The sequence below is a fragment of the Botryllus schlosseri genome, chromosome 13 (assembly GCF_051294905.1).
Source record: "Botryllus schlosseri isolate E-star chromosome 13, Bs_hap1, whole genome shotgun sequence".
NCBI classification, from domain to species: domain Eukaryota; kingdom Metazoa; phylum Chordata; class Ascidiacea; order Stolidobranchia; family Styelidae; genus Botryllus; species Botryllus schlosseri.
The window spans coordinates 3,092,810-3,109,436 of record NC_137248.1 but is presented as its reverse complement, the minus strand read 5'-3'; the positions used below and the strand labels follow the sequence as shown (position 1 = coordinate 3,109,436).

The window sequence follows — 16,627 nt, the reverse complement described above, 5'->3', positions numbered from 1 at the left end:
TAATCCGTCGCCTTTTATCTGTGTGATATAGTTCATTATGAACTTCTCAAGACTTAACCTAATTCGCGTGGTGCGCGTATATCATCAAACTAGCACCGTGAAACAATGCAGTGTAATATAAAAAGTTTGTGGAGTTCTCTTGCTCTATTGTTATGATTAGCCCTTGTAAGTCGACAATGATTTACACTCTCTCGTTTTTCGGAGCGATATTAAATCACGCCCTATCGATGCTCGAATTCATCAATAACGCAAATGGACGGATGAGAAATAGAATAACATTCGAGAGTTTTAACGACTGTAATGTACTTGGAATTCTCGGAGATCAAGAGTGAGCGGGTTGGGAGCGATTGAAGAGAGAAAGGAAGAGCAACATTGATGCGCACAAGTATAAACTGTTGTCAAAAGTAGACATGGGGCTTTATTATAGGAATGTAAATTCGAATCGCGAGGATTTGAGTTTGTTTTGTGCTATTCAAGGGTCGGAGTGCGGATTATTGCAGTGTAGATTTATAGAGGTCTTGTCGGTGAGATGTACTCAGTGTAGAAGCTAGGTACTATCAGCTGGTACACATTTACTCCAGCGCGATTATGAAAGCGAGACACTGCCTTGCAGCGTACGTATGAATAAAATAATAATGATCGATTTCTATTCGTTTTTCCTCGTTCCGGATGCATATGTGGGATAAAAATGCAGTATATCACACACGGCGGCCACTATTCGCAAATATATCGGCGCATTAAACCAACGGCAGGGGTTGGGTTTTAAATCCAAGGTTTGAATAGTGTGTTGCACACTGCGATAGTGATATTGTATAGTATATTCATATTGAAATAAGCCCCAATATTTTTGTCTGAAACTAGTCGATAGTAGATTTTAGCAACTCGCATTGCCCCTGCGTTGCGAATATACCATTCAATTGTATATTGAAGACAGTCTATTCAAAAAGTAATATGTATGGGAAAGGGCAACGTAACTGTCGTTACTGAAGTTCTGTGATTTCACATGCCCACGATTTATTACAGGTTATATTTATTATAAAACTCATCGGCGAGATATACACGCAGAGATGGCAGAAGTGTGTACTCCCACCATGGAAGGCGTATCATCAATGGCGCCCCATCCTCTCAACCTGAGTCTGCTCAGGAAAAAACGCGCCATGGACGAAGAGGACATATACGAACAAGAAACGGAGCACAGTTGCAGCAGCAAGCGTTCGAAACGCGAGCACGAAAATTCGTCAGAAACCGACGAGAAGCAGGAAGACATAATTGTGGACGATTACAAGGAAGACTACCGCGAGGGCGACAAATCAAAATCCAGCATCCTGCGGCATTTCTATTCTTTCATCCGCCGAAAGACAGACGACAGTAACTCGCCTACTACGCCTCAAGAAGATACGGCTATCAACCGCGAAAGGGGCGATATTCTCCCGACCTCGGCCGCGTCCGAATCAGACGCTGATAAACTAAGACAGATAGCTCCACATTTGATGATGGAAAGGGCCTCTCCGATGGCTATACCACCGGAGAAGAGCTTGTTCGATTACAACGCAGCCCTGTCGCGGCATATCGCGGCCAGGGCCGGCCCGGCTACTATTATGGACATTTGGAACGCGATGACTGTGAACGCTTTGGCTCGTGCGAAATCGAACGGGTATAAGGAGCAACACAGGACTTCGCCTCCGTTTCCAAACGTGATAGGCCTTGGCGGCGATTACGAGCAGAAAGCGAACTTGCCGACATCAGCTTCAACTGCGGCCATACCGGAAAGGACAATGAGACAAAATAACTGGGCTGTTAAGGTAAGAATTACGTGCACAAAAGCATTGAACCCGTCAGTTTAATAGACTCAAAGATGATGATTGCGCGTCGCGAACAAAGCACAGTGACCAGTGGTAGTTGGGCGTAACCATTAGAGCACTCGAAGCCCCATCGGGCAGCAAATTTGATGATTCCAATCGTGCAGCGAGAATAAACCTTTCCGGATGCCAAGATTATACGCCCCTCATCACTGAGAACATATATATCAACGAGAATCATTGTTTCGATATGTTATTCCGGCAATGTAGCACAAGACTGAGCAATGGGCATGTTGGCGTTCATGATTACGACATTTCTGCGAAGCAGTGAACATAAATTTGAATTCAATTTTGTTCAAGTATATTTGGTATATGTATTTCGTGGTTGCAAACAATGTACTTATCTGAAGCCTTCGAGCCTAGCCTGACACTGACAAGGCACCGCAATTGCGGGGGATAATAAATATATAAGTGTACAATTAAATGTATCCAAATTCCATTTCGAAAAAAGATCACAAATCCTTCAACAGATCCACTACATGCATTACATTCACAGGTATGGCGAGATTGGGCCATAGAACGCAATTCCCGAGCAAACTTAAGCGGGAAGACAGGATTGTACGAAATCGTACCGTTGGATATCAAAGACGCTAGCGTGGATATGATGAGTTACTGGCTCCCACGTTTCATAACCGAGGTGACACTCGATCAATTCCTATTCGTTTACAGCGCCTTAATCGATACCCTTGTTTTGCAACGTAGGTGAGGAGGAGAGATAAGAGGCCCTATCCCCCGGACACTCTCATGCAGATAGCTTCGGGCTTGCAGCGTCACCTGCGCCACGTGTCCGGGCGTTCCGACATCACGTTTTTCGACAAGTACTCCCCTACGTTCGCAGAGTTTCGGGAAGCGTTAAAGGCACGATCGGACGTGATTAATTCGAAAATGTCAAACGGCAGGAGAGGTAGGCTTCTTCATGATGTGGGCCGTGCGTGTTTCTACCCGATGAGCAGGAAATAATGTGATTTATGCAATTCCGGTCGCAAAAGTTATGTGGAAAGTGTTTGAATTATGAAACACGATAGCGTAACGATTAGTTTCCGCTAGAAGAAAGACGCAAATAATGCAAAACACAACGCTCGGCGTCAGTGGGCCAAGGTTCATGCCATAACGAAATTTGTAACGCAGCGAAGGTGGTGTATGATGAATGATCCAACGAATATGATAGATAATTTGCCAACTGCGCGCATAAATCCGACATTGTATCTCCGTCACGAATGTAATTTCGTGATCTAAATGTACAATTGTATAGTATATTCATATTGAAATAAACCGGGATATTTTCAGTGGACATGGACACTCGTTAGGATTAATCATCTGTGATACGACTGTCGATATACAATGTTATTCCCAATTCTCTGCAAGTTGCTGACGAGTGTCAGCCGAAAATACCCGGGTATCTTTCCATATGAATATATTATTCAATTGTATATTGAAGTTCTGTACCTCCAAGAAGCTCTCCGGTCTACATGTGTCAAATATCATTCCAACATATATGGCGACCCATCAAATACGTCAGGATATTTCCCGAATGTTAGAGGATATCAATTCTGGATGACTATTCCTTCGGAATAAACAATTTCTACGAGCGACTACTTTACGTTTTTAAGCACTTGTTATGCTATTAGCGAACGTTCTCGCAGGATTGCTCATTTGTAAGCCATTAACCTCCAGCGAAATCCGGCGTCGCGGACTCGCTTTAGTCATTACATCACCTCGAAGACATTAAGCCCGAGAAAGTCAAACTTTATATATAATATCGGAGACATAATAACAAGAACACGGTTTTCAAGTTATAAAAATATTACACATATCTTTACAGACGCCGGTGGCTCGTCTCCGCAGAGCAACGACGCCGGAATGCAAGACCAATGGTCAAGTTCCCTGTTCAATCTGAACACAGCAAAAGGTCTATTCCGGGCTGTGTTTTATTCAAATTGCGTCACTTTCCACGTGAGTATCAGCTCTACGCGCGCGATTATCCGTTCTTCCTATGGTAGGCGCCAACCTGAATACATAACTCCACCCTGATGGAGCCGATTTGAGGTTATTACGGTGTTTCAACAGCTAATTTATTGCTAATCAGTTCACGAAATTGCGTGGTCAGTATGTATCCACATGATTTCGGCTCTCTATTAAGCGGACATTTTAAAGGCCTTTATTCCGAATCGTTGATATCCATAGACAAGTCGGCATAGTGTCATACATTGATAGCCACAATCCGCAATATATGGTTCACCAGAAAACGGATTGTATCAGTTTTATTGGAAAGTAAAGCCATAGCAGCTTTCACACCTTATTACTTAACGCCCATTTGCATAACTTTATGAAACCTGCCAAGGCAGATCATAGCAGATTTATTCAAGAATCCGTTAATTTTGTGTCAATGTACAATCCATCTCACGACAGCACCACATAATCAATATCACATATCGAAAAATCTGTCACCTTCTACCCTATAAGATTCCTTCACAGGAAGACAGTTATTCTTAATGAGTAACGAGCAGGATGCGAGCATCATTTCCCTCCAGCTTTCAACTCACTAATCATCTAGATCACAAGCATGGAGGAGCACCATTCGTTGCAAGTGTCGCAGTTTCGGATCGGTCTGGACAGTAAATCGGGTCACGAATACGTGGAATTCACGCGTGAGAACGGGTGAGATGTTCTATTCTATATGCGCGAAATCGAATCGGTTTTTAAAGATTATTTTAATTTGCGCGCAGGGAAGTGACGCGCAAACTATCGACGCCCTACGACCCGCGATGCGTCGTGAAAATATTCAAGAAGTACTTCGAATGCATTCCAATGACGGGGATACTGTACAAGAGACCGTTGCAATCCAGTGAGTGTACTAGAAATTATATTTTCCACAAATAAAATCACCTTTGGGATTCCACCCGGAGTTGAAATTACGTAAAAATTAGAGGTCACCATCTAAGACTCGCCTTACCTCGGAAATCATTCAGGAGATAACTACCGTATATAACTTTTAAAGAAGATTTGCGAACACAAATGTTGAGGTCTCTAGCTTGAAAACAGCCCGACAATATAAATATGATTATTCGTATTTTCACGAAACTAGAAATTTACAGGAACATTTGAGAATGAGAAAATTGTTTTCCTGTTTGGTTGGGAGGTTGAAGGTTAAATTATGGTATCTAGTTATTGGGGTATCTAAAAAGACACCCAAATAAAAAATCATTAGTGTTTAAAACCTATATTCGCCAAAGTAGAAATTTCGAGGAACATTTGCAAACCGAAACGTTTTTTACTGTTTGGCCGGGCATTTAATGCAGGTCTCTGGTAACAAGATTGTTTTATACCGATATTCGCGAGACTAGAGAACATTTGAGAAAGAAAAAACGTTGATTTAGGCCTGAAGTTTGAAAACGGCCCCTTTTATAAAAAAAATCGATGTTTATGTCTATATTCATGATACACGAATGTAATGATATTAGAATCACGCTCTAACCGTGAAAATACGCGCACTTTCAGCCGACGGAGTGGACCTGCGCTTCAGTTTCAATCCAGTCGGCATCAACAAACTCAGGGAAACGTTCAAAATCCTATTCGGGGGTAGAAGATCCGGCGTGTACATACCGAACGCGGACGACGAGGAAGAGAACGATAGTGAGTCACAATTAGCAGTCAGAGACAGTATAGGTTAGGTGTACATTGCAAAAAAGTGCGGAGCCTCCCACCCCTCCGCCATTTTGGTACCTCTGACATTCGTAAATAGTACTAGGCCACCGCAACAACCGGTAAACAGAGATCTACGCCGATCCGGCGGATTTAACCTTTCCGATCAGCCGTGCGAGTTCATCGAGAATATACACGCGGGTTCGGCACGGCATTCATGACTCATGCGCCTGCGATTGAAATGACCTAGCTATCACGAAAAATCCTCCGGGCAAAGTCGCGAAGGAGAGTATTAGAGCAACTTCCACAAGAATCTGATACGGGTTTTGCGGACGACACGTAGGTTATAGCGCCATCTCGCGGCGTACACGCACTGACATAACGAAATTGTCGGGATTTTCTCAACGTTTTAATTCCTCGCTTCTTGAAAATGCTTCAAAAGTGCTAAACTAGCCACGAATTGCGTGCAGGCATTATATATTCTCGTGCTTATTAGAATAAAATCTGATTTAATACGAAGTGAACTTGATTTTGCTGCGTTTCTTGCAGTTTCCAAGATTTTGGGAATTCAGCTAATCCAATTCAAGCCCAATTTGGGAAAGCTGAAAGTTATCCAGTTCCCCTAACTATACTCTCCTCACAGGCCACACGCCCCCGTCTCGCCACCCGTCCGTGGACGAAGAACTGCGCCGCTACAGCAAGTTTACCCACAGCCCGAGCAGTAGCAACGCCAGCAGCAGCCGCGCCTCATTCCCAGACGACGAAAGCCTGGAAGAAGCCAGACGGCAACATCCAGTCAGCCAACAGCCCACGGACGAACGCACGCACAGCCCGAATCGATCTGTTATCACCTACGCGGCTGATATTACACACATGTCACAAGATAAGGCCACGACAGAGCCTCCCAAATACGAAGCAGTCAACAAGAACAATAACGCCTCGAAGGCAGACGAGGAGAAAGACTGTCTAACGTTGAAGGTGCCGGTCTACGTGAAAAGCGTGGTGATTTTACAAGACGGGAAAACTTTCAGAGTGGACCTCACTGAAATAAGTTAACTTTCACATTCCAAGACTGACATTATCGCCAGGGCTGGGCAACATCGAGTACTCGAGTTAAAATCTGTACCTTTTATGCGACCACTAAGAATATGATGCCAGTCATAAACCAGATTAATGATTGTTGGGTATTTTTACAACCATACTAAAGTCACAACAGTGGCGTCGAAAGTTGAAATATGTACCTTTGAAGGGAATGCAACGAATACAGTGTCACTTCTACATCACATTAAACATGCCTATTTCATCGCAGTTTGTGATAATACTGTGGATTGATCACGGCTTCACAGACGCGCCATTTCCACTAACGTCTGCAGCATTATATTACATATTCTATACATGTTAAGTTAGATTCGATACGACCAATCTCGAATCATTGTGTCCAGCCCTAAACCAGTTTTCCGCCACCGTACAGAGAAGCGCGTAAAGATACTAATATTTATTCTCTTCCCTTTTTTCGTAACCTATCTCGGTATTCCGCACGGATGCGGAAGTCCGTGGCGCAGTACTCGGAGACCGCCCGCCATTATATTGTTTACCTTAACTGAGGATCGTACTTGACGTGTTTGTCCGAAATGCAATATTTTGCTATTTACTTACATCGAAAATGATATTGTATTACCGCATGGTGTGCACTGTTATGTGTTTTTGACAGATTAGACAGGGGTGGCTTGACACGCGCACACTGCACAGTTGCGATGATCGACGCAATAAATTAATTGCTGAGCCGGACTCTAAACCAGTTAACACTTCGTACACTATAGTTGCATTGGTTAGTGTTCAATAAGCCTACCATATTTTCAGAACCCAAAAAGATGGTGTTATACAAAGTCTTGGTAGTTGCAGGCAAGAGTTACAGACGCTAAAACATATTCATTTTTTTAGATTCAGCGGTTCCCTCATCATTTGTCAGTATATGGAATGATCATTTATAACATCGTGAAATTTGTTTAAACGATGTATCATTGAAATTATATGCAACCGTCCAGATTCTCTAAACTTTTTGGAAATAAATACTTCTCTACTAAAAGTTGAAGGCATAAACAATTAACTCGAAATGCGAAAATAAAGACATTTGGGCGTCCTCGGAGTACCATTCAATCTTGTTAAGAAAAGAGGACATACGGTAGGCCTAGTGTTAATAATAGCGATTCGAAATAGCTTTCGGAGACTGCGACGTGACTTGATGCCTGCTTCAATTGAAGTTATCGAAGCAATACGTTCCTTTTAGGGCTTTAATCGTCGCACGCCAGAGACGGAAGTTCGTATACTTTCGAAAGTCAAGTCAAGGTTCAGCTCAGATCACGTATGAAAATTTACATGTATTCACCTTGATCTCTTCCATCGGAACATGTGCGTTACTGACTTACTGGGCACTGGGGACCTTCCAGTGCAGTGCCTCTCAACCTTCTTAGCTCTCACACCCTTCGAGCTTTCAATAAAATTTCTCGTAGCCCTGTCCGTTTTCTACACAACTTCGGATGGAACTATATTACAATCAAAAACACCATTGATTATTGAGTTGAATGAATCTGCCCAGCAAATATTTCACATTTTGTTGGTTTGCAAAATACTCTTGGGCTGTAGATAGCGCGTAGACCTAATTCCACAATGCATCTCGCACCCCATGATTCGGTACCGCCAAGAAGTCGACGGTCCCTGGTAAAGAGCCCATGTTCTAGTGTATCAGCTGCAATACATTTTTAATGTTAAAAATTTCTGTTTTTTGAAGACTGGTACGCGACAAAAAATCATTTCGGGACATGTCCGCAGAGTAAGAATAAGATTTTTAACCCCTGTGCTGTATGACTTCAAATTTAAGAGATCGACCACCCCTTCTAAAAAACAACCGATTTCAACTCTTGCTAGCTAAAATTTACATGAATAGTATTCTTATATAGACCAAGGAAGGTCTGAAATTCCTTGATGATGTAAGCCTTAGCATCACCAACGCTACACGGGTATATGAATATTGAATACACACACACACACCCGTTGTACATCAAACCAGAACCTACCTCAAACTTACACCACGGTATAAATCAAACACAATATTTTAATCCAAATGATTCTTGTACGAATAGGGATGTAGTAAGGTATGCAGGCAGGATTTATAACAGCGATGCTTTCGTGTACAACCCTTTCGCAAAGAGTGTGTTAGGCAAAAAAACTTGAGTCATCTCAGAAGCCAGGCGATACTCCACTTTCGCACAATATCCCACGACCACTGCACACGGTCTAGTTTCCCTCAGCGACGTGATGTGAGTCAACAACATTGCAATAATGGACGCGCGGTTTGATCAGCGTGGTACAGCGTCGACTTTCCGTCACAGATTCTATGACAGTCGCATCCGCACAAGATCTATTCAATCTGGCGGGGCAACGCAGTTCACGTGTCACGTGTGGTAGTTTAACAACGTGAATAACGCTTCTCTTTATGTAGTTATAAGGTAAGATATCACGGAATAAGCTAAGATGTTAGAGGGGCGTGCGGAATTGCAACATCGAAGAATACGCTACACATAGACTGGCTGATATCCATAGCTGGCCAGCAACGAGCTACTTACACGTTTCCGGATTACTCAGGTAGGTTTTGGCTTCTTCAACTATTCACCATGTGGCTTTGTTTTAAGACTACTTCAACTTTTAGCTGAACAGTTTTTTAAGCATAACTACTCATTTTTTCAAATTTGGATTTTGAAAACTAGCAAGTAGTTTTTGGTCAAGTTTGTATCACTTTTACGAGCGAAATTGCCATGACAACCGATCGGAATAGCCTCCGTATCACGTGAACCGCGTGAAATAGCTATTGCATTACGGCAACTGAATATATTTTCGAATATTCTGCCTAATTGCAGTGTCGTCATTATTAGTAATTTTGTGTAAGTCGCGAAGATACATCTTGCAGGCACCCATACGATTGACTGCCAAGAATATGTGACCATTCATTTTCTGCCTCCACTTCGCGTGGTTTCGGAATGACTTGGAAAGTGCTAATTCTGCTTGTAATTGAGTAGAGATTTACCGCGTTACTTCTTTTATTACTTGAACAGCAACGCTGACCGATTGTCTCTGCTGATATCGTACCAACGTCCAGTACGCCATGTTGAGCAATTGGTCCAAGTTCATTTTTGTCATACAAATCACACAGTGTTTAACAGACGACATGCTTTGCAGCAACGTGCCAAAGTGCAGGTGAGATAAATAAATGTTGGTAATGTGGTCCAAAATTCCGCATGGAATCGTTCCTTATTGAACATAACCGGTACCGGGAACTATAGTTTTCAAATCTGGAGTTTTTTGCGCAACACAGTACAGCGTTGACTATCAAACACTCATTACCTCGCACAAAAATATGTCTGCTGCTGAATTACCACTGACGATAATTACCGATAGACATCGACAGGATGCGAGAGAGTTTTTCGACATACCTTGTCCTTTTCATGTTCTCTTCTCTTCCTTTTTATTCAAAGTGTACGATTTTGGAATACCGGTAGGTAAATAGAAAGAAATGTTTTTCAGCATTACAATTTCTAAGTACAGACCCTCGTGGCCCCGGTCGCAAGCCACAGTGTTGGCGGCATACGCATTGCGTCAAAAATCCACCAAAACGAAGTTATTCATTCCATTTCAGATGTTTGAAGCTCGGATCTCGGGCACGGGATACACTAAGTTGTGACAACATCACAATAACTGAATTACTGAATATGGAAACTCCAAGGAATATCTCGGCACTTTTTGTACGGAGTAAGGGATTCATATTAAATTGCTGATAAAGCATAAATAATAATCCAATGTCACTTACTCTCAACAGATTTACATTTCACGAACGTACAGAATTCAGCAAGTCTTACTAGGATGAAAATTCCATTCGAAAGAATTCAATTATCGCAAAGCTATCTCGTTTCATTTTCATGGTATTGGATGCCAGGTGCGTGACAGTTCTTTAAAATTAAGTTATTTTAATGCTGCAAAATTCACTGGACACTAAATTTCAATCCATTTCCCGAATTCTCCATGAAATAACAGTGTCACGGGTTGCAACCTGATATGTTTTAAGAATATGATCGATAATAATAGCTTCTAATTTGATGTCAAACTAATGGATAATACCAAATATCCAGAGCACTAATCCATTTCAATATAATTTCAACCAGAATACCTCGAGAGACTTACAATATCGTTAACAACAATCCAGACAATGTACATGAACTCGGAAAATGCGATCGGGAATCCTTGCTACACGGAGCATCTCAAGGTGCTTTCTCAAGGAATAGCCTCCATGAAAAACAGGAATCTTCAGTAACTGATTTGATATACAGGCATTCAAGATTCTGAACCTATACCATCCGGGAGCTTCAGCTATGCGACGGTGTATTCCCGCAGACGTGGAACGACTCAGTATCAACTCAGTGAATTTAGAAGAAGTTGCTTATTCAACTGAAGAACAGAACTGGCCAAAATCCTTGAAATTCCTGCAGCTTAATAACAACAATATATCCCGGATTGCAAAGAGCTTTTTTCGCAACCTTCCTGCAAATCTCACTGGGCTAGTACTAAGACATCAGTCAAATATACGGGAAACTAACTTCCTCACCTATCTGCCCACAAAATCATTGACTAACATATTACTTCAAAATGTTAGCATCACTGACATACCGCCACACCATACCGGAAGTCTGTCAAAGGATAATATTCTTGTTCGTATGACGGTAATATATACTTTTCTCAAGCGAATTCCCCCTAACCTACCATCGTCCGTAGTGGGATTGATACTAACCAATAACAAAATCGCAGAATTGAACATAGAAGCACTATCCCACTTAGCACAGCTGAAGATACTTGATTTGTCGCGTAACTTCATAAGCGTTGTACCCTCTGGCTTACCGGTGTCACTCGAAAAGTTATTCTTGACTTACAATCAAATAACGACGATTGACTCGGAAGCTCTGATGAATTTGTCAAATTTGAAGATTTTATTACTGTCTGCAAACAAGCAAGTGCAAAGCTCTTGAAATAATATCAACAGTAATTTAATTTCGATATCACTTCTTTTAGATTAACAAGCATGCCGCAAGGTGTCCAGCCCGGCATAACAACATATGCCCTCGACCGAAATGCCATCGCAGACATAGGCCCAGCAACTCACTATAACTTCTGCTCAACGTGTCAAACTTTTAATCTTGAACACAACCCCTGGGACTGCAACCAAAATATGGTCAAATTCTTGGCGTGGAACAGAGAGCATCGAAACAGGACCGTAATTTCAATGCACCCAATTCCAGCAATATGCGCAGACGGATTGCCAGGTTATAAGAATTTCAATCAATCAACTTGATTTGGCTAAGCAAACCATTCTGTCCAGCTCTAGTTATTATATGTATTAGTTAGCAAACCGGCGATAAGTCAACAATAAAGCATGATACACTATAGGAAGTTACCATCTGCGAATTCATGAAGCAGAACTATTCAATTGTATATTGAAGTACTGCACCTCAAAGAGTCTCTTTAGATCTATTTGGTGGGATATTTGTTATTTATGCAAAGAGAGTGCACGCAATATCCACTTCTACTTGCGGTAGGTTAGACATTTCATAGGCACTATGTATACCAGTGATTCCATTCGATCACATCTAGTCACAGGAAATTTTCAATTGACAATGCGGAATCAGATCAATCTCAGTAATTGAAATGCCCTGTGGCGATCACTATACTTTTGATGTGCTTGACCCATTGTTTCATACACAGGACTGCATGATCAAGCATTGAATAAGGTGATGAAAAATGTGAAAAAGTATGCAAAACTGGGATGCGGCTACAACATTACGCATTTGAAGTGTGTCAGCAATGATCTGGAAAGGACGCCGGATCTATCCGTAGAGCTGCGTGAAGTTGAAATCGTAGACAATACAAAAATAAGATCGATCCCGAACAACTCTTTTGAAGGCATGACGTTGCTAACACGGTAAGCTGAATATCGTGGGGTAACAAAATGTTCTATGCCATGGGCGCATACAAGCTTTGAGGCTAATAAGACCTGCCCAACTACCAGTTGGGGAGAGGCCAATCATACGCATTCATAGGTGTTCGGTAGTGTAATATTTTAATTGTGACGTATGGAAAATGTCCAGATTTGATGAACAGGTGAAAATTTAACCGATGAGGTTAGAATTAGTCTGATATCTTGAAATGGAATATCAGTTGTGCTATAAAGACTGTAAACTAGGTGCTAGTGATGAACAGCGGTCTCAATGGACAACTGTACACGAAACAGGCCCAGTAAGACTAAAAAAGTCTCAGGTGGACCTTAACTAACAATCCATTACTTTACATTACAGATTGCGACTCGAAAATATAGGATTAGGTCGAATCCCGAAAAAATTACCCCAAACTCTAACTCGCCTAAATCTCGGATACAACAACATCACGTACATCACAGAAGAGGAGGGAGAAGCAATACAGAGTCTGAAAGAGCTTCAATACCTGGACTTACAATACAATATGCTTTACACTTTCAGTGTTATCCCAATACAGCCATTGAAAAAATTGGTCTCTGTGCATTTGAAAGGTAACCCATTGGTAAGTGCACTACAATTAAAATTTTTAGGGCAATTAGGAGTTAACTTTGGGATAAATTTGCTGCCTTTCCCACCAAAATTATTCAAACTTATCCATGGTCATGATCCCACAACACAGTGTTAGGAAATTGGACCATTGCATATTCCTATTAGATATTCTAGAATACACACGGTTATATATCATGAATGATTTATGGAGAATTAGAGTTTAGTGAAAATATCACAAAATTCATTTCAACATTTTAAACATGTCTCAGTACCACCAAACAACCCCTGATCTACTTGTGCTTAAAGTTGGTTCAGTTTGGATTGGCATACTTTCAGATTGCATTGTTTTAGAAGCATTGATTTTTACCGTGAATAGAATAAGTTACTTAATTAACATTTTGGATTCAATTTAGGATTGCGATTGTAGTTTGTGGCCGTTTGTCAAATGGGTGAACTACAAAACAAAATCCTCTGAGCCATATCTGAATCAAGGATATTTTGGTGAATGTTTTAAACCGCAATCGAAACGTGGCACGGATATCAGGATCCTATCGGGATATTACGAGTGAGATCATCCCGCTTTTTCTGTGAAATCACTGAAAAGGTTGTGATGAGACAAGCGATAATTTCAATTGAGTATTCAGATATGTCAAGGCTTGCGTACCACCGAACTGCGGATGGGATGGATTAAGTACTATCATCAATTGTTCTTATCCAATGCAAAAGGTAACTTTTATCATCTTGGTAAGTAAGTAGACAGAGAAATAATGGAATAATTAATCCAACTTAGAACATCCTGCACGTCGATCCTGAAATGACCAAGATTCCAACAATACCTGCGAATACGCACTGGAAGACCATCGACCTGGGATCCCTTGGGCTGGAGGAACCGAATGTTAATTTGAATCACCTCGTACATTTGCAAACTGTTATACTAACAAGTATGATATAGAAAAGACATATCAAATATGTAAAGTAGGAGAATAAAGTATACTCCTAATTTTTTCTCATCCCAAGACGCACTACAACAGAAGCGGGTAATATACGGCCCGCGAAGGAATTTTGAGCGGCCCGCAGACAGTTTTGCGACCCGCGGCCCGCGACCAAAGTCTGCCGCAGTCCCCCACTACTTGCTTGCTACGTCAAATGATATTGACTATAGGTTATTTTTCTGTTTTTAGCCACGTGACAGGCATGTTATGTTGTGTCACAATAAGCTTTCCATTTTTCCTTCAGTATCGTGCCTTGTCGCAAGCCAGAAATATAGATCAAAGATTCAAAGTGAATTTTGGGCTGATTAGTTTTAGTATAATAATTAAAGGTCGAACGGACACAAATAATAGTGATTGTTAGTTCTTCCTCAGTTCTTTGATTTCTTTGTGTCCTACATGCAGTCAAAGAACAAAGAACTTGTTGACAGCTTTGATCGACCACAGCTGTCTCATTGACTTCAACCAGCTATTGAAGTACATTACGTAAATAAATTCACTGAATACTGTTTTGGTCTCTATGCTTTAAACGTAAAGTTTACAGTAAATACAATTAATGCTAGCAGGTGAATAAATACGATATCAGTGTATCGATTTAGGAATCCAGCCCGCCAAGTAGCCTATCTCATTTTTCCATATCCAGCCTGCTCACTGGCGAAGTTACCCGCCCCTGCACTACAATGATTAATTCACATCAAAGACTATTACTGATGATAAAACTCTAGTAATGTTTTACGGTTATAGACAATTCACTAAAGAGAATTCCATTCGGGGGACTACCAAGATCAGTCCAAATCATTGATGTTAGCAACAATAACATCACTAACCTGCCGAAACGTTTGGAACTGGAAGAATACTTCCCATCGTTGCAATGCATTGATTTACGATACAACAATATCAAGTAACTATAAATGGCATGAACGTAAATGATTCTGTTCAAAGCAAAATATGTTCTCAGGATAGTCACCGAAGAGGACGTTAATATCTTTCAATATTTGGAATCATTTAAGCTACAAGGAAATCCATTGATTTGTGACTGCCAAATCAGACCTCTTGTATCATGGGTAACAGCAAGCCATGATGTACCAACAAAGAAACGGCACGATCTTGAAGTAATTGAGAAAACACGTGTGCTTTCTCAACAACAAAAGACTTATTTTTTGCAACTTCAGGTCTTGCAATGTCGTGCACCTCAAGCCGTCAAAGGCAAAACAATTTCAAGCTTGACAGATGCCGATTACTGTCCAGGCATTGAAATACCAGCAGTAATTGGTGGGCTTGCGACTGGAGTGTTTCTACTAATACTGATATTTTGTGTGAGCTTAGGATACTACCAAAAGGTATAAGACATTGCATTGAAGGTTGTCACAGACAGAATGATATAAATAACCATCTGGATTCGCAGAGAGGTAGAATAAAAGAAAGGGAAGCGATTCTGCAAGGTTTCCGAGAGCTACTGCAACAAGAGGCAGAATACAGAGACACCGATCCGGAAACGGGTATAGAGGATAACAGCAGGAAAAAGTATGACGCTTTTCTCTCATACTCTCCACACGACGAAGACTCGGAATTTGCTGCCATGTTATCTGACGTGAGTCTGGGTAAAGGCGATATAATTTCTGCCTTGATAACAAGCTGATTTTCAAACTTGCAGGAACTCGAAATTAAACACGCATACAAGTTATGTATTCACGAGAGGGACTTTGTACCTGGAGTTGGTATAGCGGATAACATTGTCGAGTGCATTGGGGCTTCAAAGAGGATCATATTGTTACTGTCCCGACATTTCGTATCAAGTCCCTGGTGTCAATATGAAGTGCAAGTCGCACTAACAGAATTGCATCAGAAAAGAAAAAGCAAGCTACTAATACCGATTCTCTTAGAGGTGTGATATAACTGACACACAATTTATGCCATTCATTTCCGTATTTAACCTATATTCACAGGATATCGACAAAAACACCGCAGGAAGCGTGAAAACATTTTTGTCCCTCATCAAAGCACTAAAGATTCCGTCCGACCAAAGTCACTCAAGCTGGACAGTTTTCTGGCGAGAGCTTTTAAAATCAATGCCTGAAAGTCCAATACAAGAAGATGTTGTGTGAAAGTTACAACACTGTTAAAAAGTTTTTAATTTTGTACGAAACACTGCTTAATACCGTGACCATTTTTATATGACCTAATAAATTTGTTATATCAATTCACAAGTCAAGTGTAGTAAACGTTGATAGCTCTCATCTAGTAAGACATTTCGCACAAGTGACATGACATGAATTGTCATGAACTGACTATCGCAGTATTTGAAGTAAAGGTGCCAATGTGGCTTCAAGCAACATAGAAGCATAAAACAGAAGAGAGAAGAATGACATGACGATAAAACAACACTGGACTGTGCAAAGGAAGACTACGTAATCAGATGGAAATAATAATAATTGCTTAATGACGGATCACCACATATGCATAGTTTGGAGAGAATCGAGAATGGCGGTATCCCAAATCTTAATTATAGATACGT

At 41.1% G+C, this 16,627-nt stretch overlaps 3 protein-coding genes across 6 annotated transcripts in view; 2 read left to right on the top strand and 1 right to left on the bottom strand.

Moving 5' to 3' along the window:
* LOC145453707 (nuclear pore complex protein Nup107-like) overlaps positions 1-16,627 on the bottom strand; it is a 92,910-nt gene that overhangs the window by 47,741 nt on the left and 28,542 nt on the right. The gene's annotated exons all lie outside the window — the stretch shown is intronic.
* Positions 909-7,183, top strand: LOC145453708 (uncharacterized). 2 transcript variants are annotated; one of them, XR_013919885.1, is made up of 9 exons: positions 909-1,802; positions 2,356-2,496; positions 2,562-2,763; positions 3,682-3,812; positions 4,414-4,517; positions 4,586-4,704; positions 5,358-5,492; positions 6,145-7,029; positions 7,064-7,183. XR_013919885.1 is itself a non-coding variant. In XM_080331689.1 (8 exons), exons 1-8 carry the CDS (start codon positions 1,068-1,070, stop codon positions 6,555-6,557), a joined length of 1,980 nt encoding a protein of 659 aa, XP_080187815.1. In that variant the 5' UTR covers positions 909-1,067; the 3' UTR covers positions 6,558-7,183. The 2 variants fall into 2 exon arrangements, 1 of the variants encoding a protein (XP_080187815.1); XM_080331689.1 differs by having other exon boundaries at positions 6,145-7,183.
* Positions 8,734-16,319, top strand: LOC145453706 (uncharacterized). The gene is made up of 18 exons (XM_080331685.1): positions 8,734-9,143; positions 9,611-9,752; positions 10,192-10,304; positions 10,372-10,488; positions 10,715-10,815; positions 10,880-11,553; positions 11,616-11,866; positions 12,306-12,522; positions 12,896-13,136; positions 13,537-13,688; positions 13,768-13,849; positions 13,914-14,064; positions 14,857-15,013; positions 15,071-15,224; positions 15,285-15,452; positions 15,518-15,703; positions 15,767-15,997; positions 16,059-16,319. The coding sequence occupies exons 2-18, from the start codon at positions 9,661-9,663 to the stop codon at positions 16,215-16,217; spliced, it is 3,246 nt and encodes a 1,081-aa protein (XP_080187811.1). The 5' UTR covers positions 8,734-9,143; positions 9,611-9,660; the 3' UTR covers positions 16,218-16,319.

What these genes read in the sequence shown, in the direction of transcription:
- LOC145453708 (XM_080331689.1), top strand. Translation starts at nt 1,068, where the DNA reads ATGGCAGAAGTGTGTACTCCCACCATGGAAGGCGTATCATCAATGGCG. An exon ending in AAAATAACTGGGCTGTTAAG is followed by an intron (nt 1,803 to 2,355) that starts GTAAGAATTACG and finishes TTACATTCACAG; the next exon opens with GTATGGCGAGATTGGGCCAT. An exon ending in TCCCACGTTTCATAACCGAG is followed by an intron (nt 2,497 to 2,561) that starts GTGACACTCGAT and finishes TTTGCAACGTAG; the next exon opens with GTGAGGAGGAGAGATAAGAG.
- LOC145453706 (XM_080331685.1), top strand. Translation starts at nt 9,661, where the DNA reads ATGTTGAGCAATTGGTCCAAGTTCATTTTTGTCATACAAATCACACAG. An exon ending in CTCGGCACTTTTTGTACGGA is followed by an intron (nt 10,305 to 10,371) that starts GTAAGGGATTCA and finishes TACTCTCAACAG; the next exon opens with ATTTACATTTCACGAACGTA. An exon ending in ATTTGAAAGGTAACCCATTG is followed by an intron (nt 13,137 to 13,536) that starts GTAAGTGCACTA and finishes GATTCAATTTAG; the next exon opens with GATTGCGATTGTAGTTTGTG.